This window comes from Somniosus microcephalus, chromosome 11 (assembly GCF_052327205.1).
Source record: "Somniosus microcephalus isolate GS21.2 chromosome 11, FLI_Smic_1.0, whole genome shotgun sequence".
NCBI lineage: Eukaryota > Metazoa > Chordata > Chondrichthyes > Squaliformes > Somniosidae > Somniosus > Somniosus microcephalus.
In genome coordinates this window covers 185,179,314-185,204,666 of record NC_140997.1, presented here as the reverse complement: position 1 = coordinate 185,204,666, position 25,353 = coordinate 185,179,314, and the positions used below count along the sequence as shown (strand labels likewise).

The 25,353-nt window shown below is 42.3% G+C and overlaps 1 protein-coding gene across 1 annotated transcript in view; it reads right to left on the bottom strand.

The window, feature by feature from the left end:
• The window catches only part of adamts9 (ADAM metallopeptidase with thrombospondin type 1 motif, 9), a 360,757-nt gene that overhangs the window by 91,556 nt on the left and 243,848 nt on the right, over positions 1-25,353 (bottom strand). Inside the window, exons 30-31 of the mRNA XM_086001493.1 lie at positions 15,946-16,116; positions 771-941 (exon numbers count right to left, since the gene is read on the bottom strand). Of these exons, the coding sequence (XP_085857619.1) occupies positions 771-941; positions 15,946-16,116 (342 nt within the window). The remainder of the gene's footprint in view (positions 1-770; positions 942-15,945; positions 16,117-25,353) is intronic.

Here is a 25,353-nt window from a genome sequence, read left to right as displayed (position 1 = left end):
CCTCTTAATCTATTTTATTTCCTGTGCTTTTCCAGTCTTGACAAAGGGTTTGACCTGAAACGTTGACTCTATTTTCTCTCCACGGATGTTGCCACAGCTTGCTGAGTTTTTCCAGCATTTTCTGTTGTTATTTCGGATTTCCAGCATCTGCAGTATTTTGCTATCGTATTGGGTGATATCAAATTGGCTGCCCATTGACTTCAACGGAAAGGATAATTGGGTGGGGTGTATAAATGGCAGCCAATCTGATATTGCCCATTTTGCATCGCCACCGGAAGTAAAAATTACCCCCGCTTTTCTATAATGCGGCGCCCAAATCTGCATATAGTAAGAAAGCGATATTCCCTGACCGGAAAAAGAACCTGGACCATGGCAGCGAGAGAGCTGAATCTGAACCACGGCAAGGTAAATAAGGGCAGACTGCAAGTAGATAGGAAAATATGGCAAGAGTTCTTCTAATCTAACCACATTAAAACGGAGGCCCTGATAATATCTATACAGGCTCAAAAATGAAAAAAGATACATTTTATTTGACATTGGATACCAGTAGAAAACAAAATATTCTAACACAATTTCAATGCTAACATTAACCTTAACACTAACCCTTGAGGCTGAGTGCATTCTGCCATAAATCTTTAAAAGCTGTTGATTTTTGAGAATGTTGACACCGACATCTGATGCCTCAGATGATACTGCATTTAAGCCCAACTAGGATCAGATGTTTTTTGCTAGTTTTGCAAAGCTATGAATTAATTTAAATATTCTTCTACCTCAGACCACTCTCCTGTAATCCATATGTATTCACAAGGTTGAGTATTGCACTGCTCCACATCTAATGGTCTTTTGCTTGCATCACATTCAATACTATGCGCCTCTTCTGAATTCTGGTTGATACAAGTTACTTTACGATGCCTTGTTCCAGCACCACAGGTCTCACTGCACTGTAAAGAAGGCACAAGAAAATAATGTTTTATTCTATCATGTCAGCACATTGTAATTTCTAACTCGAAAAGAGAAGACTGAGGGGTGACATAATATATGTCTTTAAGATTATGAAAGGGTTTAATAGGGTAAACGCAGAGAAGATGTTTCCACTTATGGGCGAGATCAGAACTAGGAGCCATAAATATAAGATAGTCACTAATAAATCCAATAGGGAATTCAGGAGAAACTTCTTTACCCAGATAGTAGTTAGAATGTGAAACTCGCTATCACAGGGAGTAGTTGAGGTGAATAGTATAGATGCATTTAAGGGGAAGCTAGATAAGCACATGAGGGAGAAAGGAACAAAAGGATAAGTAGATGGGGTTAGGTGAAGAAGAGTGGGTGGAGGATTGTGTGGAGCCTAAACACCACCATGGATCTGTTAGACCGAATGGCCCGTTTCTGTGCTGTAAATACTATGTAATAGTATAAGTACATAAATATTCTAAAGCAATAAGTTAAAAATTTGGATGTGTTAATAAATTATGAGGAAACTACGCGTATTTAAAATGACAGAAGTAATAGAAATAGTATACACGTTCAGCTGAACCATCCCTAGATCCACAGGATAAACTGTTAAGTTTCTACAACAGTAACAATGAAATGATTACTCATCATTACTAATCACTATTAAAATGTCATATGTAATTTCAAAAAAATCACCATTGGTTCCCACAACTGCAAGTAGGAGCTTTGGAGAAAATCTTAATAACTAATTTAGTTACAACAGCAAACAAAAGCTGAATCAACTTTTATGGCAATAAACATCACAAATGAGGTCTATTTAGATTGGACAAACTATACTCATTTGTGGGGGAGAGGGGGTCAGTTCTCCACCAGGGACCCTGGCAAGGTAAGTAAGGAAAGGGGGGTGGGGTGGTCATGATCAAGGAAGGGGGAAGTTGGTGGCAGGGGAGGCCCAAGGTATTCTTCTAAGGCCAAGAGAATCACTCCTGCTCCTCCTGGCTCATAAGAAACCTTTAAAAAGTAAAAATAAAATAAACTTAACTGGGCCTACTGTGGCCAGGATACTGGCTGCTGCTGGTTTTCACTGGTGGGTTTGAAACCATGCAGCCCTTAATCAGGCCCGCGGTTAAAATGGTGTTTGCATCCCGCTGACGTCATTAGATCGTAACTTTGCCATTTAAATTAGGCCCTCACTCCTATGAGGCAGGCGACCATCTTGTGCCTGATTTCAGGCGAGTTAAAATGGTGGGGAGCAAGGACGTGATGCGAATCCCCCGCCATCTTAACTTCCTGCCACACCATTTCTGACGGGCAGGGAGGTTAAAATACCCCCTCAAGGTTCTGCATCTGGCTGATTGAACAACCTGCTTTTACTCACGCAGATAGCTTCTATCTTATGTAAACCATGGATACTCTCTGGACAGTTTCATATATTGGCTAAATCCATGACAAAAATACATTCCTAGAAATTGGGTATAGCCCCGCTTGAGGCTTTAGAACTGGCGCTGCGCAAAGTTTATAGCCAGACGAAACTTATCGTCGCCTGGCGTGATATTGGGTTGCATCACCCCTAAAGGGGATTGAGGCGCGAATTCAGGCGTTACACGGGACTCCTAAGGCGCTAAACTTCCGGCGCAACCCAATATCAGAGCGGACGGGCGCAGCGCAGGTGCTCTCAATTACTGATGACCATGAGACTTCCAGGCGCCGGCCAGCTCTTAAAGGGGTGGGTCAGTCAGCTTCAGCATCCACACTCTTCGCCTTGCAGGCCTCAGAATCGGCGCAGGCCCTTCTCTGGCACTAAAAACTTGGACCAGATGGAGAAGGTGAGACAGAGAGCAGAGCGCTTCACCAATGAGGCTCTGGAGCAATTGGTGGCCGCAGTGGAGCGCCGGCGAGATGTTCTCTACTCAAACAATGGCACGAGGCCGAATCATAAGGACTACCGACGAGCTTGGAGGGATGTATGCCAGAGGGTCAACTCCAGCAGCATGGTGACCAGGGGCCCTGTCCAATGCAGAAAGAAATTCAATGCCCTCACTCGGGTTGTGAGGGTGAGTGTTGTTTCTGCAAACTTCTGCATCCCTTCATTTGCACCTGGCTTTATGGCTACAGGGTGGGCTGTGCCCCATTGGCCATCTGCCAGCAAGCACCCATGGCCCTTTCTGGGCACACACATGCACATTTGACTCAAGGCGTCATGTAAGGGCTCTTGCACCATGGGGGGCATGAGATGATCACTCAGGGCATCATGTAAGGGCTCTTCCACCATGGGGGGCATGAGATGATCACTCAGGGCATCATGTAACATAACTTCCCCTCCTTTCCCCTGCAGTCCAAGCTGGCGAGGATTGGCAAAGACCAGCTTCGCACCGGTGGAGGACCTCCACAAGTGGTCACTCTTACGGATCTCGAGGAGAGAGTCCACCAGATTCTTGGAGGACGTCTGAGTGGTCCTGTAACCACTGCAGCTGCCGACCCCATTGTCGACAGCGATGGTAAGGTTCTCACCTTTTACAACTGTCTCCTTCCACTTGTTCCCCCCGCCAGCATGCTTTCTCACTGTGGACCCATGTCATAGCCTTGCCGCAATCTGGCATCCCTTGCTGCCAAGCTGTCCTTTTGCTAAAGCCACGCTTCCACCTCCCTGCTTTCAGATGCTGCATCACCAGCTCGGGAGCCGGGCCCTCAAGCTGCCAGTGCCAGTGCCTCCGAAGGCTCAATGAGAAAATTACTGTCCAACAGAAGGTCAGCAACTCTCTCCAGCAACGATCAGAATGGCCAGCCCAAATGGCTGCAGCTTTTATACTAGTGCTGTCCCCTTTAAATAGCGCCCCCCGAGTCCGAGAAGGGCCTGGGAATGCTCCATCCAACTGTCACTAATAGCGCCAGGCGAAAAGGTTGCGGGCGCCACCGAATATCCGGTGCGGGGCGCCAAAAAGGCGTTGCATGCTGAAATGACGTCATGATCTGCCTGCGCCCACGGGCGAGCGAAAAGAGTTAGCGCCGGCGCTAAAAGGATACTCAATATGGGAGGTGGCGCTATATTCACTGCGCCCGCCCGAAAATTAGGTAACGCCCCAATTCTCGGGCTCTTTAGGCGCTAATCGCTGGCGCTACCAACCGAATTTCTAGGCCATTATCCAAAGCAATCTGATCTCAACTGTAAATTTATAATCAACAAACAATTAATATTGAATTTCTGTGAAATAATTGAACTGCTTGTGTAACCTCTGTTATTTATGCTGTAAATTAACCCTATCTGCTAATTATTTGTATATTTACTGCTTAATTTTAAGTACTGCTATGATTCTAAGGTCAATAAACAATTTTTAGTTGATGACTTTGCTGTCTGACTTTGTCTTTAATAACTAGCAAGAAAAGGTTAATTAATTCACTCAGTAGCCTGTAGGATGGTAGTGTAAATGCTGATATAATTTGAATATGTTGATGTAAGACAGTACAATGAGCCAAATGTAGGCATCTTTAACTCCAAGGCATTAACTCCAGACAGTTCCTTGACAAGGAGTTAAAGGTGAAGGGGTTAAGGATTCATCGGATGTCCTTGATGAGTACCCTTGTCAGGGTATTAATCCCAATGTTCTTACACCGTTAATGCCCAGTTTTCAAGCACAATTGGAGTGGTAAAGGAGACCAAAATTGTACCCTTTGTTATTTCCATCTTCAGCATTACCTTATGGCTAAGCCAATGGAAAACATTGCAATGGGTGAGTCAGAAGGATGGCGTGCCATTATTTAGCTCTCTCCAGTACTATCACTCTCCAAGCAGTCTTATTTATTATTAGCTACACAAAACAAAACAAATTACTCACACAGTTAACAGATTACATGTGTGAACTCTGTTGGAACATAACATATACAATGCACTGTGATACATTATCCTCTGTTACACTCAGCCTTCGAGGAAAACCGTGAAGTTCAAGGATAATACTAACAATGTTACAGACTAATGGCCTGGAATTTGTGGTCCAGATGATGGCGAACTGGTAGCGCTGTGCCCCCTCCACCCCCACCCCCACCCACCGCCAACCCCCATACAGCCGGCAATCAGTAAAATCTCTCAATCAGGGAAACTGACGAAACTTCGGCTCTTCCGTAGTAATTGCGCTGTTAAATTCCCCACTAAAAGTTAGACCCAAAGGGGTTAGGTGTAACTGGGGTTTTAACAGCTTATTGACTGCTAATTGAAGGTTATGGCCCTGAAAAGATAATTTTAATTTTGTGCAGTGTCAAATTTAACCATTTTAATAAAAATTAAAATTTTTAAGAAATTAAAAAAAAAAATTTTTAAAGTTTGTTCAACTTTATTTCAGGTTTACCTTTTCCCCATGTGAGAGTCCCAATCTTTGTTTTGCTCTCTCTAACATTTTTCAAAAGTTAGAATTTTAAGAGCTTACCCACATTGTGGTTCGCTATCTGTGAGAATTCTGTTTTGATTGGCCGCTTAGGCAGTTTGTTGACGTCACAGCAGCTCGCACTAGGGGATCCGCACTATATTCCATTGATTTGAACTATGCATCAGAAAACCCAAACTTCTCGACACTGAGATCGCGAGATCTTTGTGCGAAGCTTACTTCGGGGCCAGTGGTGAACGCCTTTGCTTCGCCGCTGACCGCAAATTCCGGGCCAATATATATTTAATTTAAAAGTATAAAAGCTTTACCTTCTGATAACTCATCACATAAACATTAGAACATCTCCTACTTAAATATTTAAACATAATATATGTACTAATGATCAGTGATCAATCACCCATCTCCACCCTTGCCTCAGCTCATCTGCTGCTGAAACCCTCATCCATGCCTTTGTTTCCTCTAGACTTGACTATTCCAACGCACTCCTGGCCTGCCTCCCACATTCCACCCTACATAAACTTGAGGTCATCCAAAACTCTGCTGCCCGTGTCCTGACTCGCACCAAGTCCCCTTCGCCCATCACCCCTCTGCTCGCTGACCTACACTGGCTCCCGGTTAAGCAGTGCCTCGATTTCAAAATTCTCATTCTTGTTTTCAAATCCCTCCATGGCCTTGCTCCTCCCTATCTCTGTAATCTCCTTCAGCCCCACAATCTCCCCGAGATATCTGCGCTCCTCTAATTCTGCCCTCTTGAGCATCCCTGATTATAATCGCTCAACCTTTGGTGGCCGTGCCTTCTGTTGCCTAGGCCCCAAGCTCTGGAATTCCCTGCCTAAACCTCTCCGCCTCACTACCTCTCTTTCCTCCTTTAAGACGCTCCTTAAAACCTACCTCTTTGACCAAGCTTCTGGTCACTTGCCCTAATTTATCATTATGTGGATCAGTGTCAAATTTCTTATCTTAAAATACTCCTGTGCAGCGCCTTTGGTCGTTTTACTACGTTAAAGGCGCTATATAAATACAAGTTGTTATTGTTGTTGTTTTAGAAAACAAATTGCAAAATGTAAGGATAAGACCTTTGATATTATAGCTGTATGAACTTACACAAACACTAATCTACTAATGAAAAACAATATTTTACTGAGAGCTTGAAAAGCACATCGGGTAGAAATTGGCCCTCGTTGCGTAAAACAGGCATAATGAGGGCCAATTTCGGGCACCAACATCCGTAAGGACGCTTGGAAGACGACCGACATGATATTGGGTTGGGCCAATTTTCAGGCGTCTGGAGAGGCCACCTAAAGCGGGTGTAAGGTCCCTTATATATGCTATTGAGGAGCCTAACACCTGTGTTAGTATGCTGCTGAGAAATTGGGATGCCTTGAGCACAGCGCAGATTTTGCTGGCATTTTTTAAAGTTTGTTCATCTTTATTTCAGCTTTGCCTTTCCCCATGTGAGAGCCCCAATTTTTCTTTTGCTCTCTAACTATTTTAATTCTGCTTTTTGATTGGCTATTTAGACAGCCTGTTGACGTCACGCAGTTCGAACAAGGGGATCCCCACTACAGTCCGTTGAGTTGATTTGTAGGTCAGAAAACCTGAAGTGCTTGACACAAGGATTGCGAGATCCTTGTGTGGAGCGTACTTCGAGGACAGCAGTGAACGCCTTCGCTTCGCTGCTGACCGCAAGTCCCGGGCTGATATTTACCTCAAATGTTATGTTAACAAGAAACAAAAAGGAAGCTTAATTTTTGCAGAACAAAGTAACAGATACTGGGGTAAAATAGTTATGTGCTGCACCAGGTTTTTGAGTATAAAACGAGCACAAAGCATACCAATTTAGCAATGGGACAGCCTTTGGTCCCACTTCCAAATCCATGGGGCCCATTTTTTAGGCATTCTGCTTAAAAATGGCATTAAGCTCCTTGAATTGCCACCAACCAAAGGTAGTTTTTGAAATTTTTGGAGCCACAAGGAGCAGGATTGCTCTTCCGACACCTTAGGAGTTGCGACCGACTACCAGACCCCCACCCCCTTAGTCCGCTCCAATCCCCCTCTCAGGAATTATCTGAGGGCTGCTGCCCACAAGGCAGTAGGCCCAAAACTGGTTTCTCCCATGGGCTGAGCTGCCTATGGAGGCCTAACTAGTGCCAGCAGCTCACCCGGAGTATGCAGATGAGGCCCGAGGACCAATTTCTATTAATCCTCAGGCCTCTTGCTACCCCCACTGTGTTTGGGCTCTGGTTTGGAGTTCAAATACACCCAAATGGTATTATCAGCAGTAAAGTCTTCATTAAATGGGTAATTACATCCACACATCACTTCCAACAACATTAGCAGCTGTAACAAATTAGTTCATCAAATCTCTTACAGATAGATTAAAATAGGGTCCATCATTTTTAATACTGACTTTTATACTGTCATAATATTTTATAGATGGTTTGTATTGGGCCTTGCAAAGATCTTTTTTGTAGTAATAGGTTATTTTCATTAAATGCTCATTTTATTTTAGTTACTTATGCAACATTATCTTGGCTATAATATAAATTAATAACAAAGACAAAGGTGATGCAAATGATGCAAGCCATACAAATGTATTCATTGGTATATTTTAAAATTCAATAGGAACATTTCTCACTTTATGAGTAATAAGGTTTAATATGTATTGTGAAGTGCTTATGGGGTAAAAATTTCATCTATTTTCAATATTCCACAATACAATTTATCAAATTCTTGTATATATCAATGGATCTGTGTTCTGCAAAGCGCTAACAAATCTCTGCATAGTACCTAAAGTAAATCACCCGTATGTAACTCTCGTTAATGAGCATGCTGTGCTGCTGAACTCTTTATTTTGTACAACTCTCAGTGATGAAAGAAAGTCAGTTTAGTTAAAATCTGTGTAGAACTAATCTAGAGTAATTGCTGTGCAGTCAGTGGGGTGCACAGGGGGCCTACAGCCCCCTTAATCCAAATGAGTAAGCAGATGGAGATTGAGTACATTCTATCAATAAGCACAAGGGACCAAATTTTCCGCTGATTACATGTATCTCGTTTTTACGAAAATTGGTTAACAGTGGTGCAATAATGCTAGTAAGCTGATTCAATCATGTTTATGCTCCTCTAAGAATCGCAGCTGTTCAAAATGGGCTCATGCAAATGAGCAAGAATCACAGATATTTGTTTGTTAAAGGCCAATCCTGAAAAACTTGTGTAGAATTACATAGAGGCATTTAAAGGAAATTGAGTACTGAACTCTAGATCATGCCCGGCGTTAGTCAGGCATGGAAGAGTTTTCTGATGCACAGGATCGATGAAGTAGCCATTTCCAAGTATCTGCTAGTGCAGCAGCAGGTGAGGATGATCCAGCAGTACAGGCAGTAAGGAGGTACCTCTTGCAGAACAAACTCGGAGATCTATTCTAAAATGACCGGATTCAGCCCTCCATCACTGGCACACTGTGGCTACTTTATGTACGATCTACAGCATGCATTGTAACAACTCACCAAGGTTACTTTATCAGCAGTTGTTTCCCTACCACTAAGAACAACAAGGGCAGTAATGTCTTGGGAACACCATCACCTCCAAATTCCCTTCCAAGTCATACACCATCCTGACTTGGACATTCCTTCATCATTGGATCGATATCCTGGAACTCCCTAACACCATTGTGGGAGCACCATCACCACAAGGACTGCAGCGGTTTAAGAAGGCCCACCAGCACCTTCTCAGGGCAACTAGGGATGGGCAATAAATTTGGCCTTGCCAGTGTCGCTCACATCCCGAGAACAACAAACTTTAATAGCATGAGCTTAAAAAGAATATTAATACAGTTGAGATAGAAAGGGAGAAAATAATTGGCAAATTAGCAAAGCTAAAAGAGGATAACACCCAGGTCTGGATGGTATGCACCTACGCATACTCAAGGAAACTAGGGCGGAGATAGCAGGGGCACTAGTTTATATAAAAGTTCCATAGCAGAGGAGATAGTGCCGGAGGACTGACAGACTGCTAATGTTGTCCAAAAAGGGTAATAGAACAAAACCTGGGAATTATAGACCAGTCAGCTTAAAGTCAGTGGTAGGAAAGATATTGGAATCAATACAAAAGAAGTGATAGAAGAGCATGTAGAGACAGAAAATATAATAAAAAAGTCAGCATGGATTCCAAAAGACTAAGTCATGGTTAACAAATCTGATAGAATTCTTTGAAGAGGTAATGGAAAGAGTAGACAAGGGTGATGCAGTAAATGTCATGTATTTGGATTTTCAAAAGGCTTTCGATAAGGTATCACACGGTAGGCTCGTGACAAAGGTTAGGGCATGTGGAGTCAGGGGATAAATAGCTGAATGGATAGCAAATTGGCTAAAAAATAGAAAGCAGAGAGTAGGGGTAAAGGGTAGTTATTCAGATCGGAGAAAGGTAGAAAGTAGTGTTCCATAAGGATCCATACTGGGACCACTGTTATTCATAATTTACATTAATGATTGGACTTATGAACAAGTAATTCAATATCAAAATTTGCAGATGATATCAAGCTGGGGGGTATAGCTAACACTGAGGAAGAATGCAACATAATACAAAATAAAATAGAAAACTTGTAGTCTGGGCAGTTAAGTGGCAAATTAACATTAACGTAGATAAATTTGAGGTGATGCACTTTGGTAGGAAAAATAGAAACTTCACCTATACCTTAGAAAATAAGAAACTGAATTGGGTAGAAGATTTACAGGTGAACAAATCATTAAAAGCAGCATCCCAGGTCAGCAAAGCAATTAAAAATGCTAACAAAGCGCTGGGATTTATTTCTAGGGGTACAGAATTCAAAAGTAGTGAAGTTATGTTAAACTTTTATAGGTCCCTGGTCAGGCTGCACTTAAGAGTACTGTGCACAGTTCTAGTCTCCATCAACGTTCCCTTTAAGCTGTGTGGCCGCGCAGTGCTCCAGGGGTCCCACACAGCCGGTGAGCCGTCTTTTAAATTGGAAAAAAACGCATATGCATGGACTTTTGAATAGGCCATGCGGCCCAAAGAAAGGTTACAGGGAACTTTGGTCTCCATACTATAAAAAAGACATAGAAGCACTGGAGGAAGTGCAAAAAAGATTTACAAGGACGCTACCAGAACTGAAAGATTACAGCTATTGGGAAAGATTGAACAAGTTGGGGCTTTTTTCTTTAGAAAAGAGAAGGCTTAGGTGACCTGGTAGAGGTCTTCAAAATTATGAATGGGTTGGACAGGGTAGATGTGGAGAGAACGTGTCCACTTATGGGAGAATCCAAAACTAGGGGCCATAAATACAAGAAATGTTACTAATAAATCCAATAGGGAAATAAGGAAATTTTTTTTACTCAGAGAGTAGTTAAAATGTGGAACTCTCTACCACAGCAAATGACTGAAGCATATAGATTAAAGATGCTTTCAAAAGGAATCTAGATGGTACATGATAGGAAAGGGAATAGAAAGATATGTTGAACGGCTGAGATGAGGTAGATGGAATGGGAGGAGACTCGTGTGGAGTATAAACACTAACACAGACTAGTTGGGCCGAATGGCCTGTTTCTGTGCTGTATATTCTACGTAATTCTATGTAATCATCCATCTGAGCTTGACTGTGGAGCAACTCAGACCCCAGGGCGGCTGTAACTGAAGTGTGAAAATTTGGTCAAGAAGATCTACAAGGATAGTCCAGCATTTGTGTTGCACAGCAGTGGCAGTGGACATTTCCAATCTCTGAAATTTTGTATCACCAAGAATCGGTCTTTTTCCATGCACTGCTTCATCAAGGAGGTGACTGAAGCCCAGTTCCACCATGCACCACTTATACAGATTTCACAACAACAAGCAGAAGCAACAGCAGCAAAGCCAGTTACAAAATGTTCTTAAATTGATGGCTTCTCCAAGATATATGGCATCATTTATTGTACATGTATAGCCATTCCTATAGCTTAATACCTACATAAGAAAGACTATTATATGTTTAAAAAAGGCAATACGTGCTTTTCAGAGAGTGCCATAACACCTTCATATTGAGGCAATAAAATAACACAGCTGTTTGAAGCAAAAAGGATGGATGACCAGCTGCTTGAACATATGGACTACATGAAGCAAGATATTACACACACGCACATATACACAAGCAGATCTGTGGCATTGCATTCATGAAGATTGGGTGGGGTGGCCAATCCACTACCGGCCATTTTCCACCATCGCCAAAAGTGAAAATCTACCTCAATGTTCTATAGGTGACGATTAACGGTCTGAGGCCAGAAAGTTCTCTGTACAATATGAAAAAGCAACCCATTAATATCCACAGAAGACAGTAGGCATGGGAGGCTAATGCCCTAAAGTTGATAAGGGAACACTTTCTCAGAGAAGCTGGTGGGATTTCACAAGAAATTGCCTGACTTGAATAAAAGAACAAAAGTGAGAATTGAGAATGACCATGAATAAACATAAGCTACCATAGATATACAAAGCCACTGATGCCAAAGTAAGTTACAGGTGTCAGATGAGTTTGCTTGAGTGTTTTCATATACTTAAGCCAAATTGATCAAGTAACCTGCTATGCCATACAAAAGAAGTAATAAAGATGGTTGAGAACTAGTACAGCAGGCCAAAAGAATCAGCTGTAAAGATGCAGCTGAGAAAGATTGAATTCTGATTATAATTATTGGCAATATATCTGACAGTTACAATTAACTCAGTTAGTTCACAACCATTCAATCTGAACTTATATAACACCTTTAATGTAAAAAATGTCCCAAGATATTTCACAAATAGGAATATGGAAAATGGATCCCAAGCCAGAGGAAAGTTTAGGAGGGGTAACTGAAGCCTTGGTCAAAGAGATGGGTTTTAATAAGGTTTTTAAAGGAAATGAGTAATGCGGAGAGGTTTAGGGAGAGAATTCCAGAGTGTAGGATCCAGGTGACTGAATGCTCTGCTATCAAAGGTGGGATGAAGGGAGGGAGAGGCACAACAGGCCAGAGTCAAAGGAATAGAATGTTTGAAAGGGGTATACAGAGCTGGAGGAGATTGCAGAGAGAAGGTTGGGCAAGGCCATCAAAGTATTTAAAGATGAGGACAGGGTTATAAATGTAATGTGTAGTGGGACAGATTCTATAGATAAAACTTTGCAAATGGGTTCAAAATGCACAAGATATTAAAACAATGTTACAGCCTAAAATCCACAATTATCTGTTCATTCAATGCATAAAAACATAAGAAATAGGAGCCTGCTCCGCCATTCAGTAAGATCATGGCTGATCTTCCAGCTCAACTCCACTTTTGCGCACTATCCCCATAATTCTTGATTCCCTTAATATCCAAAAATCTATCGATCTCTGTCTTGAATATACTCAACATAATTCTCCTTACAGAAAAAGGCAATACACAACAGAACCAGAACACTCTAGTGATTAAATAGCAGTGGGTTCTGGTCGCCCTCCTTCTATGGCCCCAGACAATACTGATCCTCCTCTGCGGTTGCTATTCCAATATATTCAGAAAACTGAGAGTAGCTAGGGAAATCATACTTTGTGTGGACTGAAAAAAAAGTAATTCCATGCAATTTTGCAATGATGTGGACTGGAAGGCAAAGATGAGAAAACTTGCATATTCACCTTTAATTGGTGCTTAATAAATTGAAAGAAAACTGTTAATGCCAAGTCAGTATGTTATCATGCAATAAAGAAGAATATTCCCTGGATGAATTATAAGGCTGTGGGGAAATATTATAGAACTATTATTCAACTAATGCAGAAAATTACTATATTCATCCCGACTTACTGTGTGCGTTAGCTCTGTAACCACAGAGGAACTTTACTCTCATTACTACAAACTGCAATAAAGAACTACTTTGCAGAATCATTTGCCTTTTCTTATTTAAAAAAATGAGTGTGCAAAGGTCATGTGAATTGTACAATTACAACCCAAGATGGTAAGTTTATACCAAATAAACAGAAATTATGCAAAAAGTAGAAAATGCCTTTCAGTGTTTTGAGAGTTTACAGAATTAAAATAAATTTGGAAAGGAAAACAACTTACATTTATATAGCGCCTTTAACGTAGTAAAACGTTCCAAGACACTTCACAGGAGTATTATAAAACAAAATTTGACACCGAGCCACATAAGGCAATATTAGGCTAGATGGCTAAAAGCTTTGTCAAAGAGGTAGGTTTTAAGGAGCGTCTTAAAGGAGGAAAGAGAGTAGAGAGGGAAAGAGATTTAAGGAGGAATTCCAGAGCTTAGGGCCTTGGCAGCTGAAGGCACAGCCACTAATAGTGGAGTGATTAAAATCGGGATGCGCAGGAGGCCAGAATTGGAGGAGCGCAGATATCTTGGAGGGTTGTAGGGCTGGAGGAAGTTACAGGGATAGGGAGGGGTGAGGCCATGGAGGGATTTGAAAACAAGGATGAGAATTTTACTATCGAGGCATTGCTTAATCGGGAGCCGAAGTAGGTCAGCGAGCACAGGGATGATGGATGAACTTGACTTGATATGGGCAGCAGAATTTTGGATGAGCTCAAGTTTATGTAGGGTGGAAGTTGGGAGGCTGGCCAGGAGAGCATTGGAATAGTCAAGTCTTGAGGTAACAAAGGCACGGATGAGGGTTTCAGCAGCAGATGAGCTGAGGCAGTGGCGAAGTTGGGCGATGTTAAGGTGGTGGAAGAAAGGTGGCCTTAGTGATGGCGCGGATCTGTGGTTGGAAGCTCATCTCGGGGTCAAATGCGACACCAAGGTCGCAAACAGTCTGGTTTAGTCTCAGACAGTTGCCAGGGAGAGGGATGGAGTCAGTGGCTAGGGAACGGAGTCTGTGGGGGGGTCTGAGGACAATCGCTTCAGTCTTCCCAATATTTATTTGGAGGAAATTTCTGCTCATCTTGTACCGGATGTCCGACAAGTAGTCTGACAATTTAGAGACAGTGGAAGGGGCGAGAGAGGTGGTGGTGAGGTAGGACTTTGTGTTGTCAGCCTTCATGTGGAACCTGATGTGTTTTCACACTGTTTAATCTTTTGCTTTCTATCTGGATGTGTTTTTCTCCCACAAAGAGAGGTAAGTTAATACAGGATTTTTACAACCAAGTAATGCTGTTTACATAAATTTAATTCTTTTATGTAGATTTCTTCTTTTTATGTAAATTCTTGTTTGTCTACTAGCACTTAGATAAAAATATGAACTATTATTAAGGAATTTAATTTTATAGTTGTGTTCAAAATACAAGAGAGTTAAGACACATTAGGATGAAACAATCTTTCCAACTTTTATAAAAAAGGATTTCTGCAATCTTTTTGTTTTTAATTCTTTTCATTATCCCTTAAAAACCCAGGGTTCACCAGTTGCTGTTGTTGTTTAAGAAACTGTAAGTATGGTCAAATTAAAAACAGACCGAGGATCAAATTGCATGTCAGGCTACTCTGACCTTGCTGCCATTTCTAACATTTTTAAAGCACGGCACCATACATCATTTCCTTACAGATTAAGCATGAATCTGCAGGAACGTTCTTTTGCTGTGGTCTAAGTGGGGCTTGGTGCCATTCTTAAACTCCGAAAACATTGGCTGTATACAAAATGGGCATTTCACTATTTTTTGTGACTTAATCACTTCATAGTTAATAATCTTTAGATACAAATGTAATTTCCTCAAACAAATGGGGCATAAATACAACAATTCAGTAAAGAGTGCTGCCATATGCACATTGCACATCTGCAGTACATTAGCACAAATTTCCAGCAAAAAACAGATTAATTTGTGGCCATGGTTGTTTGAAGACTTTTCTTGGAAATATGCCTGTGAAATGTTATAAATTTCAAGAGCATGCACGAATTTGCTTGCAGCCTGGAATTCTTTAACAAAGCAATGCGACACATCTAACTTAGCCTACCACAATGGGCTCTTTAATTGATTCCAGGTGCTGGAAGTGAAAAGAGGCTGAGGGGTGAGAATGGGGGAGATAAGAGCTCATTTAAAAAATAAAGACAAAATGAGCTTGTAACCATATTATGGAATTTAAATTGTTTTGTGACCTACTTGGAGCTGAATTGCAATTTTTTAGGTAGTGTTAAAAAAAAGATAAATGTAAAGAACATTCTCGGAAAACCTTCACAATGTAATATATTAATCTCCTAACTAGTTCTTATTGAGCCGTAGTATTTAAGATCTTTTCATCACTGTGTAACATTTATGTAAGTAAATTGCAGTTTGAAATCTTGAAAATAAATGTGTTTGCATTAACTAGATAAATGTAGGGAATTTGCTATTTTATATTTAGACGGTATCAGTATCATTAAAGGACTGTAATATTCAGAAATGTTAGGTTGAATTAGTCTTTTAAGCTGAAAAATACTTAAATCTTTGTTCCTTCTGTTAAATGACCGTTAAAGGTGATATAGAATTGGATTTATCCTAATTTCTATGCAGCAGAGGTTTTCTTTCCTCAACTTTTCCGCTCCTTGGCCATATGTCAAACATCCTCCTAACCACATGAAGCCAGCCATCTGATCCTAGTTTACAAATCACACCTCAAGTAAGACTGGTGCATGCCAGGAAGAGTGCCTTTCTCTTGTTTATTCTGAACAGTGCTTTTGCTGTCTGCTGCAGCTGTTGTACTTACTTTTTCCCATTCTTCTACATGCCAGCTGTAAAGCAAACATTCTCCAGTTTGACAGTGCTGAACTGAAGCAGGTTTTGTAGATTGACTGCATTGGGAATCTTCAATGCTCTGGTTTGAGATCTGGCAGAAGACTTCTCGTTGCTGAATTCCACTTCCACATAAGACTGAGCACTGCAGAATTTGCAAAGGTAAGTGTCAGTATGAAACTATTGTACTTTAATACAAATTTAATTTAAGCTTTCTTTAATTAATAAAATGTCTCAATTATGCATCTTTATAAACTAAAATTCTTATTACTGATTCTTCATTGTATTAATATAGTGTATACTATATTATTATCCTCACTAGAACATGACAATAATGTCTGGAAAACGTAACTAATCTGAAAATCCAAGCACTATTTACAAATGTAAATAACATTATGAAAAGCCTGACTATAATTTATTATAATAGTTACATTTTATCTTGTTAAGATAAGAATGTCTAAATAACTAATTATATGATTTCACTTTCCGCACATGTATTTAATGCCGTATTATTCATTTTGCATTTATGAAGTCCGTTACTTAAAAGCAGTAAGTTAGCCTTTTGCCCTTTTTGGGAACTCTTGGCATTTGCACAATGAGTAAAACTCAATTTGTTAAAATCAGCAAAGCAAACTTCTGTGACATTAACCATGTACTTCAAAATGAATTAAACTAACGAACACTAGAATAACTTACATCACTAGTTTAAGAGCACTTACTTAAATTACATCAGCAACTTGCAATCACTGCTGTAATTTATATCAGTCAGGAATCTGGGAACTCTGCCAGTGCATGGGGGAGGGTAAAAATACTTCTTGGTCTTTTTCCCATGGCAGTGAAAATATTCCTAAAGTAAGAGTCTTTTAAGCCACATAAAACATATCTAGTCTACAACCTTTTTTCGAACAATGAAAATGGTTGCAAGTTATTCTAAAAGTTACAAGTGGAACACACTGTGTTCTATGTAAGTTGGTTAAAAATAATGAGATGCTCCAAGGTCTTTATTTATCAAAGTCCTAGCGACAGCTTGAATTTAATGATAGATTAGCTTTACCAGTAACTTTACCTATAAACTGTAGGAACAGCACATCTGAAAACACTACACTCGTCTATGCCAAAGGCACGAGTAGCATGGGTTACTTTATAAAGGTTAAAGCAGGATGTTTTAAAAAGTGTAAATCGTAAACGGTACTGATTTGATCAAAACTGTACTTAAAACAGAAAGACCGTTTAATTTCAAAGTCATATATGGTGTCAAGCTGTATTTTCCTTTTTTCGCAAAAAAGGGTGAAATACCTGTGCTCCATTGTAATTTGCAATCTGCTAACAAAATCATGGGAATGTGCAATTTTGAAATATGCATTTCCTGAGAATATGTTTTTATTAACGTTGAAGAAAAAAACCCAGCTAATCACTTTGAATCTCCAATAAGGATCTAGTAGGAATGTTTATTGATCCAACTGTGCAGTGCGCAGGATTTGGGGGAAATTGATCAGTGATATGAGAAAATCTCAATTTACCAACAAGACCTTACATGAGCTCAACCCCATGCAATTCATTTTGCTTGGGGTGGTGGTCATGATCCATACATTCACATAATGATGTGAGATGCTGGGTCAATTGAAATGTTCAAAGCTGAGATCAACAGATTTTTGATAGGCAAGGTTATCAAGGAATATGGAACAAAGGCATGTAAATGGAGCTGAGGTACAGATCAGCCATGATAATTGAATGGCAGAGCAGCCTTGAGGGCTGAATGGCTTACTCCTGTTCCACCACACCAGTCGACAAATACATGTATACTTTGCCTTGAGAGTGCAGATGTTGTGCCAAGATAATGCTAGTGTATGTTCAACAGGTGCTGCAGGGAATGCTGTTACATTCAGAACAGTTGTTAATATCTACGGTTAATTGTCCAAGTCGTTGCCGGTGAAAAGTTACCTCGCCCATCAGCAGCACATAGCAGAAATTTGAGGTCACTGTGCCTGTGATTTTCTGATATGTGCACTTTGTTCCATGTCAATTTACATACTTAGGCAGAACCAAGAAAGTGAAATATCTCAGTGTGCTGGTTGTCATAGAAACTATACCATAAAAAGTGCAAAATTTCAAGTGATGTGATTTCAAGAGAACTGAAAAAGGAAATAAGAGGAGCAAAGAGACAGTATGAGAATAGATTAGTGGCTAACATAAAGGGGAATCCAAAGGTCTCCTATAGACATATTAACAGTAAAAGGGTTGTCAGAGGAACGGTGGGGCCAATTAGGGACCAAAATAGAGATCTACTGGTGGAGGCTGAAGGCATGGCTGAGATACTAAATAAGTAATTTGCATTGGTATTTACAAAGGAAGAGGACTTTGCCAAAGCTATGTTAAATGAAGAGGTTGCCAGGATACTGCTTGAGATAAAAATAGATAAAGAGGAGGTACTAGAAAGGCTGGCAGTACTTAAAGTGGATAAGTCACCTGGTCCAGATGAGATAGATCCTAGGTTGCTGAGGGAAGTAAGGGTAGAGATTGAGGAGGTGCTGGCCACAATTTTCCAATCATCCTTAGATGCAGGGGTGGTGCCAAAGGACGGGAGCATTACAAATGTTCCATCCTTGTTCAAAAATAGGGAGAAGGATAAACCTAGCAATTACAGGCCAGTCAGTTTAACGTCAGTGGTGGGGAAACTTTTAGAAAAAGTAATCCGGGAGAAAATTAACAGCCACTTGTTCAAGCATGGACTAATAAAGGAGAGCCAGCACGGATTTGTTGAGGGCAAATCGTGTTTGACTAATTTGATTGAGTTTTTTGATGAGATAACAGAGAGGGTGGATGAGGGCAGTGTAGTTGATGTTGTGTGTGTATATAGACTTTCAAAAGGCATTAGATAAAGTACCACAAATAAGGCTTGTTAGCAAAATTGAAGCCCATAGGATAAAAGGGGTAGCAGCATGGATAGAAAACAGAGAGATGTGGTAAATGACTGACTGTTTTTCGGACTGGATAGAGGTATAGTGGCGTTCCCCAAGGTTCAGTACTAGGACCACTGCTGTTTTTGATATATATTAATGACTTGGACTTGGGGGTACAAGGCACAATTTCGAAATTTGCAGATGACACGAAACATGGAAGTATAGTAAACAGTGAGGAAGATAGTAATAGATTTCAAGAGGACATCGACAGGCTGGTGATATGGGTGGGCATATGGCAGATGAAATTCAATGCAGAAAAGTGTGAGCTGATACATTTTGGTAAGAAGAATGAGGAGAGAAAATAAATGCTAAATGGTACAATTTTAAAGAAGAGAGGTGTAAAGTCTGTGGGTTGTGCAGTAAATAAATACACAGACTTTTGAAGTACAAACAAACAGGTCTTTACTATTCAGAGGTCAGGGCGAATCTGCCCTAGTTATCCTGTAACATCACTTATATACTGGTGTGGTCACTGTCGGTATTACCGTATACAGAAGCCAATCAAATAGTGCCACACCTAAAGTAGTTCTCTTAAAGGTGAACGGTTACACTCAATCGTTCCCTTAAAGGTAGACGGGTACATACACTACAATCCTCCCTTTTTAGCTTATTACTTACAGGGTCCCCGTTAAACATACATATCTTCAACTTCACATAACAATTTACAGATATACTCTCGGTGGAGAACAAACAATTTACAGAGATAATTCCGGTGGAGTCAACGTCGTATAAAACAGTTTACAGATATACTTTCGGTGGGAACAGTTCACAGGTTCATTCTCTGCGGAAACAGTTCATAGATTCAGTCTCTGATCTTGACTCATTCCGAACAGCATCTCTTTGGTGTAGCCGGTTCACATGGCTAGCGTGACTCCTCCATAGCCTTTTTCTTAACGTAACAGCTTGACCTTCCGTTCTGTTGAACCAGCAGTGCGGATTTTTACAACCAACTGGCTGTCTTGATAATTTTCGGGTTTTCAACTAATTTAGCTCCTTTCATGGTGTCCCGCCTGAGATGATAGTATTTTAGACAGTTATTATCTCCTGCTTCTTCTTTTTCTTTTCTGCCTTTTTGAAACTCTCGGAGCTCCTTTCTCTGCGGCCATCTGTAGCGCCACCAACTCTCTATGTTCATTAGACCTTAAGTGCTTCATGCGGATTTCTGTACTTTGGGAGTTTTCATCACAAACTGGGCAGACCAGATCCTCGTAATATTCAGTGTCACTCAATAGGTCATGATAGTATTCGGGGTCGTCCTGAGTTAGGCCAGTGAGGGGCCCTTCTACTTCCTTCTTATCCAACTGGACGTTAGCCGACGGTGGTTCCTTCTCTGACCATCTTTCTTGAAAAGACTTCTTCAAGCATTCATATTCATCCCGCTCTTCCTGGGATGTCTGCCATTCCTTCACGCCTGGCCTCATTTGTGAGTTCAATACCTTCCCTTCCATCGGGGATTCCGTTATCAGGCTATTTAATCCTTCTACTGAAGTAGCTGTTTCCGCATTCTTCTGTTCCCCTTGACGTAATTCAGCATACTTTTGACATCCATGTGCAAGCTGTGTTGCCCCCTCAGCTCTCTCCGTGACTTTTGGAAGCTCCGAATTCTTTCCCTTTGAAACCTGAAACTCGTGTTCCCATTTTGGAGTCTTGTCCCTCAGCGTGTATAAGAGTTGGCTGGCCGTTAACTCTTCTACGGGGACACTGTGGATTAGCGCCTTCTCCATTTCATCCACCTTTCCCTCCAATGTTTTCACCTTCCTTTCCTCCGGTCCTTTGGTTTTAAGTGCTCGAAGAAATTGCGCCTTGGTGTTCTCTAACTCCTGATCAGGGGCCATTCCTACAGTCTCTGTGTTCCTTCCATTGGCCTTTCCTTCCACTGCCCGGATTCCTAATTGAATATGTTCTTCAAGTTGTTGGACCTCTGCCATTGCCGCCTCATATTTGTCTTGGGTTTCCTTCAATAATTTAATGAGTTCTTGGACATCTTGAATTTCACGTTCTGCTATGTCTTCCACCTCTAATTTTCCATCTACGGATGGAATCTCTACCGATGAGTCTGTCTTGGCCTGGAGCTCGTCAAACATTTCCTGCAGCCTTTGTAATTCTCGCTCATGTTCAAACTTTAGTTGTTCATATGCTTTCACTAAAACTAGCTTTTCGGAGGTTGCCGAGTTAACCCCTTCCAGGATTGTAGTCTGGGCCCGTTCATACTGTTCCTTCAACTTGTTACACTCTGCTTGCAACGAGTCGTAGAGATGAACTGGGATAAAATCCTGGCTTCCTGAAGATTCCTCTTCCTTCAGGTCGTTCTGTAAATAGTCTAGTTCCTGAACAGTTTCAGGGAGATGTGATCGGTACTTGGCCACGATGGCTCTATGGTCGCTCTTTTCTCGAGCTAGCTGTCTCTGTTGTCTTTCCAGGTTCTCCCATTCAGTGTCCCAGAACTTTCCCATATTTTTCATCTCTTGTACGAGACGGTCACTCCACTGTTCTAATTGTTGTCGTACTTTGACATAAGTTTGAGTCCGAGCTCGGTGTTCTTCCGTCGTGGATGAATCCTTAGCTTGAACAGGCTCAGAATTCTCTGTCAACCTGGAGTTCTGCTCTGTAACTTTATTCTTCTTGGTGACATAAGTCTTTCTGCATGTCTTTGTTTCCTTCCCCATCGTCGGCAAGTCCCCTTTAGCCTTGTCATGCATATTTGAATTGGTCTTATCGTCATCCATCTCAGAATCTGAGCTGATAGCTTGCACCGAATCCTCCTTCATTATGGCTTTTAGGTAGTGCCATTCCATGTCTATTTTCTTAATCCACTCCCGTCCTAGAAGTGGTGGTCCTCCCTCAGGTAATACGTACAAATTCATTCTTGGGTGTTCTTTCCCTCTATCTCTCACCTTGACTCTTATTTTCCCCATGGGGTATACATTATGCCCCGTGTATGTCTGTAATACGAACTTGGTATTTCTCAAAGGTATGTGAGAGAACAGCCGGTGGTAGTCCCTTCGGTTGATGACTGATAGAGCTGATCCAGTGTCCAGCTCCATTCGTACTTGGACTCCAGCTATTTTTAGTACGACCCAAATCGTTTGTAGATCAGTTTCTTTCCCCACATTGTGGATCTTCAGACTACCCAGCTCCTGGTTGTTTGGGTCTGAGTCTGAATTCTGTTCGTCTGAACTCTTTTCAGCCACCTTGTGTACCTTGTTGTACTTTTCTTGTGGTGGCTTCCGTTGATTGTTGGTCTTTTTCCCGGACCTGCATACCTTCGCGATGTGACCCAGTTTGCCACATTTCCGACACTCTTGGTTCTTAAACCAGCAGTGATTCTGGTCGTGCGTGGTCTTCCCACAACGGTAGCATTTTGTTGTGCTCGAAGTAATTTGGTCCACCCCGAGTGCCACCGCCTTTAGCTGCATTTCGGCCGTTCCTTTCGCTGCGGCTTCGTGTGATGCAGCTATGAGGACAGCCCTGTCCAGTGTGAGGTCGTTTTCTTCCAGTAGTCGCTTCTGCGTTCCTTCTTTGGGCAATCCGCATACGAACTTGTCCCGCAGTGCCTCGGTCAGATTCCCTCCGAACTGGCAGTATTTCGCTAGCCTACGCAGTTCGACCAAGTATTCCGCATTGCTTTCGTCTTTCCTCTGCGTTCTTGCATAGAATTTGAATCGCTCAGCCAGCATCAACGGTGTGGGGTTCAAGTGGTCCTTCAGCACAGCCACAATTTCTTCGAAGGTCTGATCCGCTGGTTTAGCTGGTGCTATTAGATGCTTCAAGAGCCCATATGTTTTTGCCCCCATCGAGTTTAGCAATGTTATCGCCTTGTCGTCTTTCTCTATTTTGTTGGCTTCGCAATAGATCTCTATGCGTTCCACGTACGTGGCCCAGTCTTCTATTTCAGAATTAAAATCGTTAATATTCCCTCGCTTAGGCATCTTTCTTTCTTTGAAGCAGCACAGTATTTCTTTAAGTATTATTTATTATCTTTTTTTTTTCTAAAATGGCGGTTTTCCTGCGAAAATGGCGGTTTCCCGCTCTTCCCTTCTCTCTCTCTCTCTCTCTCTCTCTGCCCACTTCAATGGCAGTTAAGATGGCGGTTCTTTTCCCGCGAAAATGGCGGTTTCCCGCTCTTCCTTTCTCTCCCCGCCCACTTCAATGGCGGTTTCCCGCCTCTGTCGTCTTCTCCGCCTAATGGCGGCTTTCCGCGTTTCTCCCTGGTGTAAGGAGTACGCTTTCCCCACAGCGGACAGGTTCAGCCGCTGGGCTGGCTCTCGCACAGCTCCCCGTACTCGGCTCTGTCTTTTCCTCCCGCCCGCACGGCTCTACCGGCGCTGGGTACACCCCGTTAACGGAGGACAGTTCAGCCGCTGGACTGGCTCTCGCGCAGTCTCTCTCTCCCCGTGCTCGGCTCTGTCTCTCCCTCTCCCGCACGTTCGGTTCTACCGGCTCTGGGTACTCCGTAGGTGGAGAACAGTTCAGCCGCTGGACTGGCTCTCGCGCAGTCTCTCTCCCCGTTCTCGGCTCCTGTTCGCTCTCCCACTCCCACACGTTCGGTTTTGCCGGCTCTGAGTACCCCGTTGGTGGAGAACAGCTCAGCCGCTGGACTGGCTCCTCGCAGTCTCTCACTCCGCACCCGGCTCTCACCCGCACGGTTCTCGTTCGCCTCCCCAGCCCTCTCGCAGACCGGTGTTTCCCTCCCCGGCTGCGGCTGGGTTTCTCCTCCCGCGCCTACTCGCAGGTTCAGCGCTTAGTGGCTGCGGTCGCTGCCCGGATTTTTCCCGCCGATCGCGGTCCGGCTGTCACCCGACACCGTTGGACCCGACTTTTGGCCGGTACAGCTCCCCCTCGACCGAGGTCGAGTGCTCTGCCCTTCTCCTCCGGATACTTCTACCCCTTCCCCTACTCACAGTCTCTTCGGCTGCCTTGTTTCTTGCTGGTCGGCTCACTCCACACCGTGGTAGCAGGGTAATCAGTGCCTGTTGCTGATGAAGCTTTTGTTGCTAGTCTTCCAGCTTCTGTAAAGTACCACACTTTCTGTTGTAGCCTCGTGTTTTCTTTTGGTAGCACGACGAGGGCGGTTGCCTCTCTTCGACGCTCTTTGTTACTTTGCTATTCTTGCCGCAGGGTACGATCGGACTCGTCGCCACTGTAAAGTCTGTGGGTTGTGCAGTAAATAAATACACAGACTTTTGAAGTACAAACAAACAGGTCTTTACTATTCAGAGGTCAGGGCGAATCTGCCCTAGTTATCCTGTAACATCACTTATATACTGGTGTGGTCACTGTCGGTATTACCGTATACAGAAGCCAATCAAATAGTGCCACACCTAAAGTAGTTCTCTTAAAGGTGAACGGTTACACTCAATCATTCCCTTAAAGGTAGACGGGTACATACACTACAAGAGGGACCTGGGGGGGTGGGAGGTGGTGTTTGTGCACAAATCTTTGACGGTAGCAGGGCAACTTAACAAAGCAGTTAATAAAGCATATGGGGTCCTGAGCTTTATAAATAGAGGCAGTGTGTACAAAAGCCAGGAAGTTATGCCAAACCTATATAAAACACTAGTTTGTCCCCAGCTGGAGAATTGTGTCCAATTCTGGACACCACACTTTAGGAAGGACGTGAGGGCTTTGGAGAGGGTACAGAAGAGATTTACTAGAATGGTTCCAGGGATGAGGGATTACATTTATGTGGATAGACTGGAGAAGCTGGGGTTGTTTTCCTTAGAGCAGGGAAGGCTAAGAGAAGATTTGCTAGGGGTGTTTAAAATCATGAAGGGTTTAGATCGAGTAAATAAAGAGAAACTGTTTCCAATGGCTGACGGGTCGATAACCAGAGGGCACAGATTTAAGGTGATTGGCCAAAGAACCAGAGGCGGCATGAGGAAAAACTTTTTTACGCAGCAAGTGGTTAGGATTTGGAATGCACTGCCTGATAGGGTGGTGGATACAGATTCAATAGTAGACTTCAAAAGGGAATTGGATAAATACTTGAAGGAGAAAAAATTGCAGGGATATGGGGAAAGGGCGGGGAAGTGGGACTAACTGGATTGCTCTTCGAAAGAGCTGACGCAGACTCGATGGGCCGAATGGCCTTCTTCTGTGCTGTACTATTCTATGATTCTATGTGGGGTTAAAAATGCATTGGTTCATCTTCATATTTCATGAAATAAAATTAACATGATAACTGGTTTTGAAAACAAGTAGTTTATTAAGTCCATATCGTAAAGAAAATGTTGTCAAAGTGCAGAAAAATATTAAACAGGCAAAGTTGAAGGCACTTTATCTAAACTCACTTTCGCGGGCTTTTTTTTTTTTTTTTTACAGAGGCCAGTGTCGGGAGGAGCAGAGAGCGGCAGTACAGTGAGTACTTAAAGTCACTTTCGCGGGCTTTTTTACAGAGGCTTACCAATCTCACAGACCGGCGG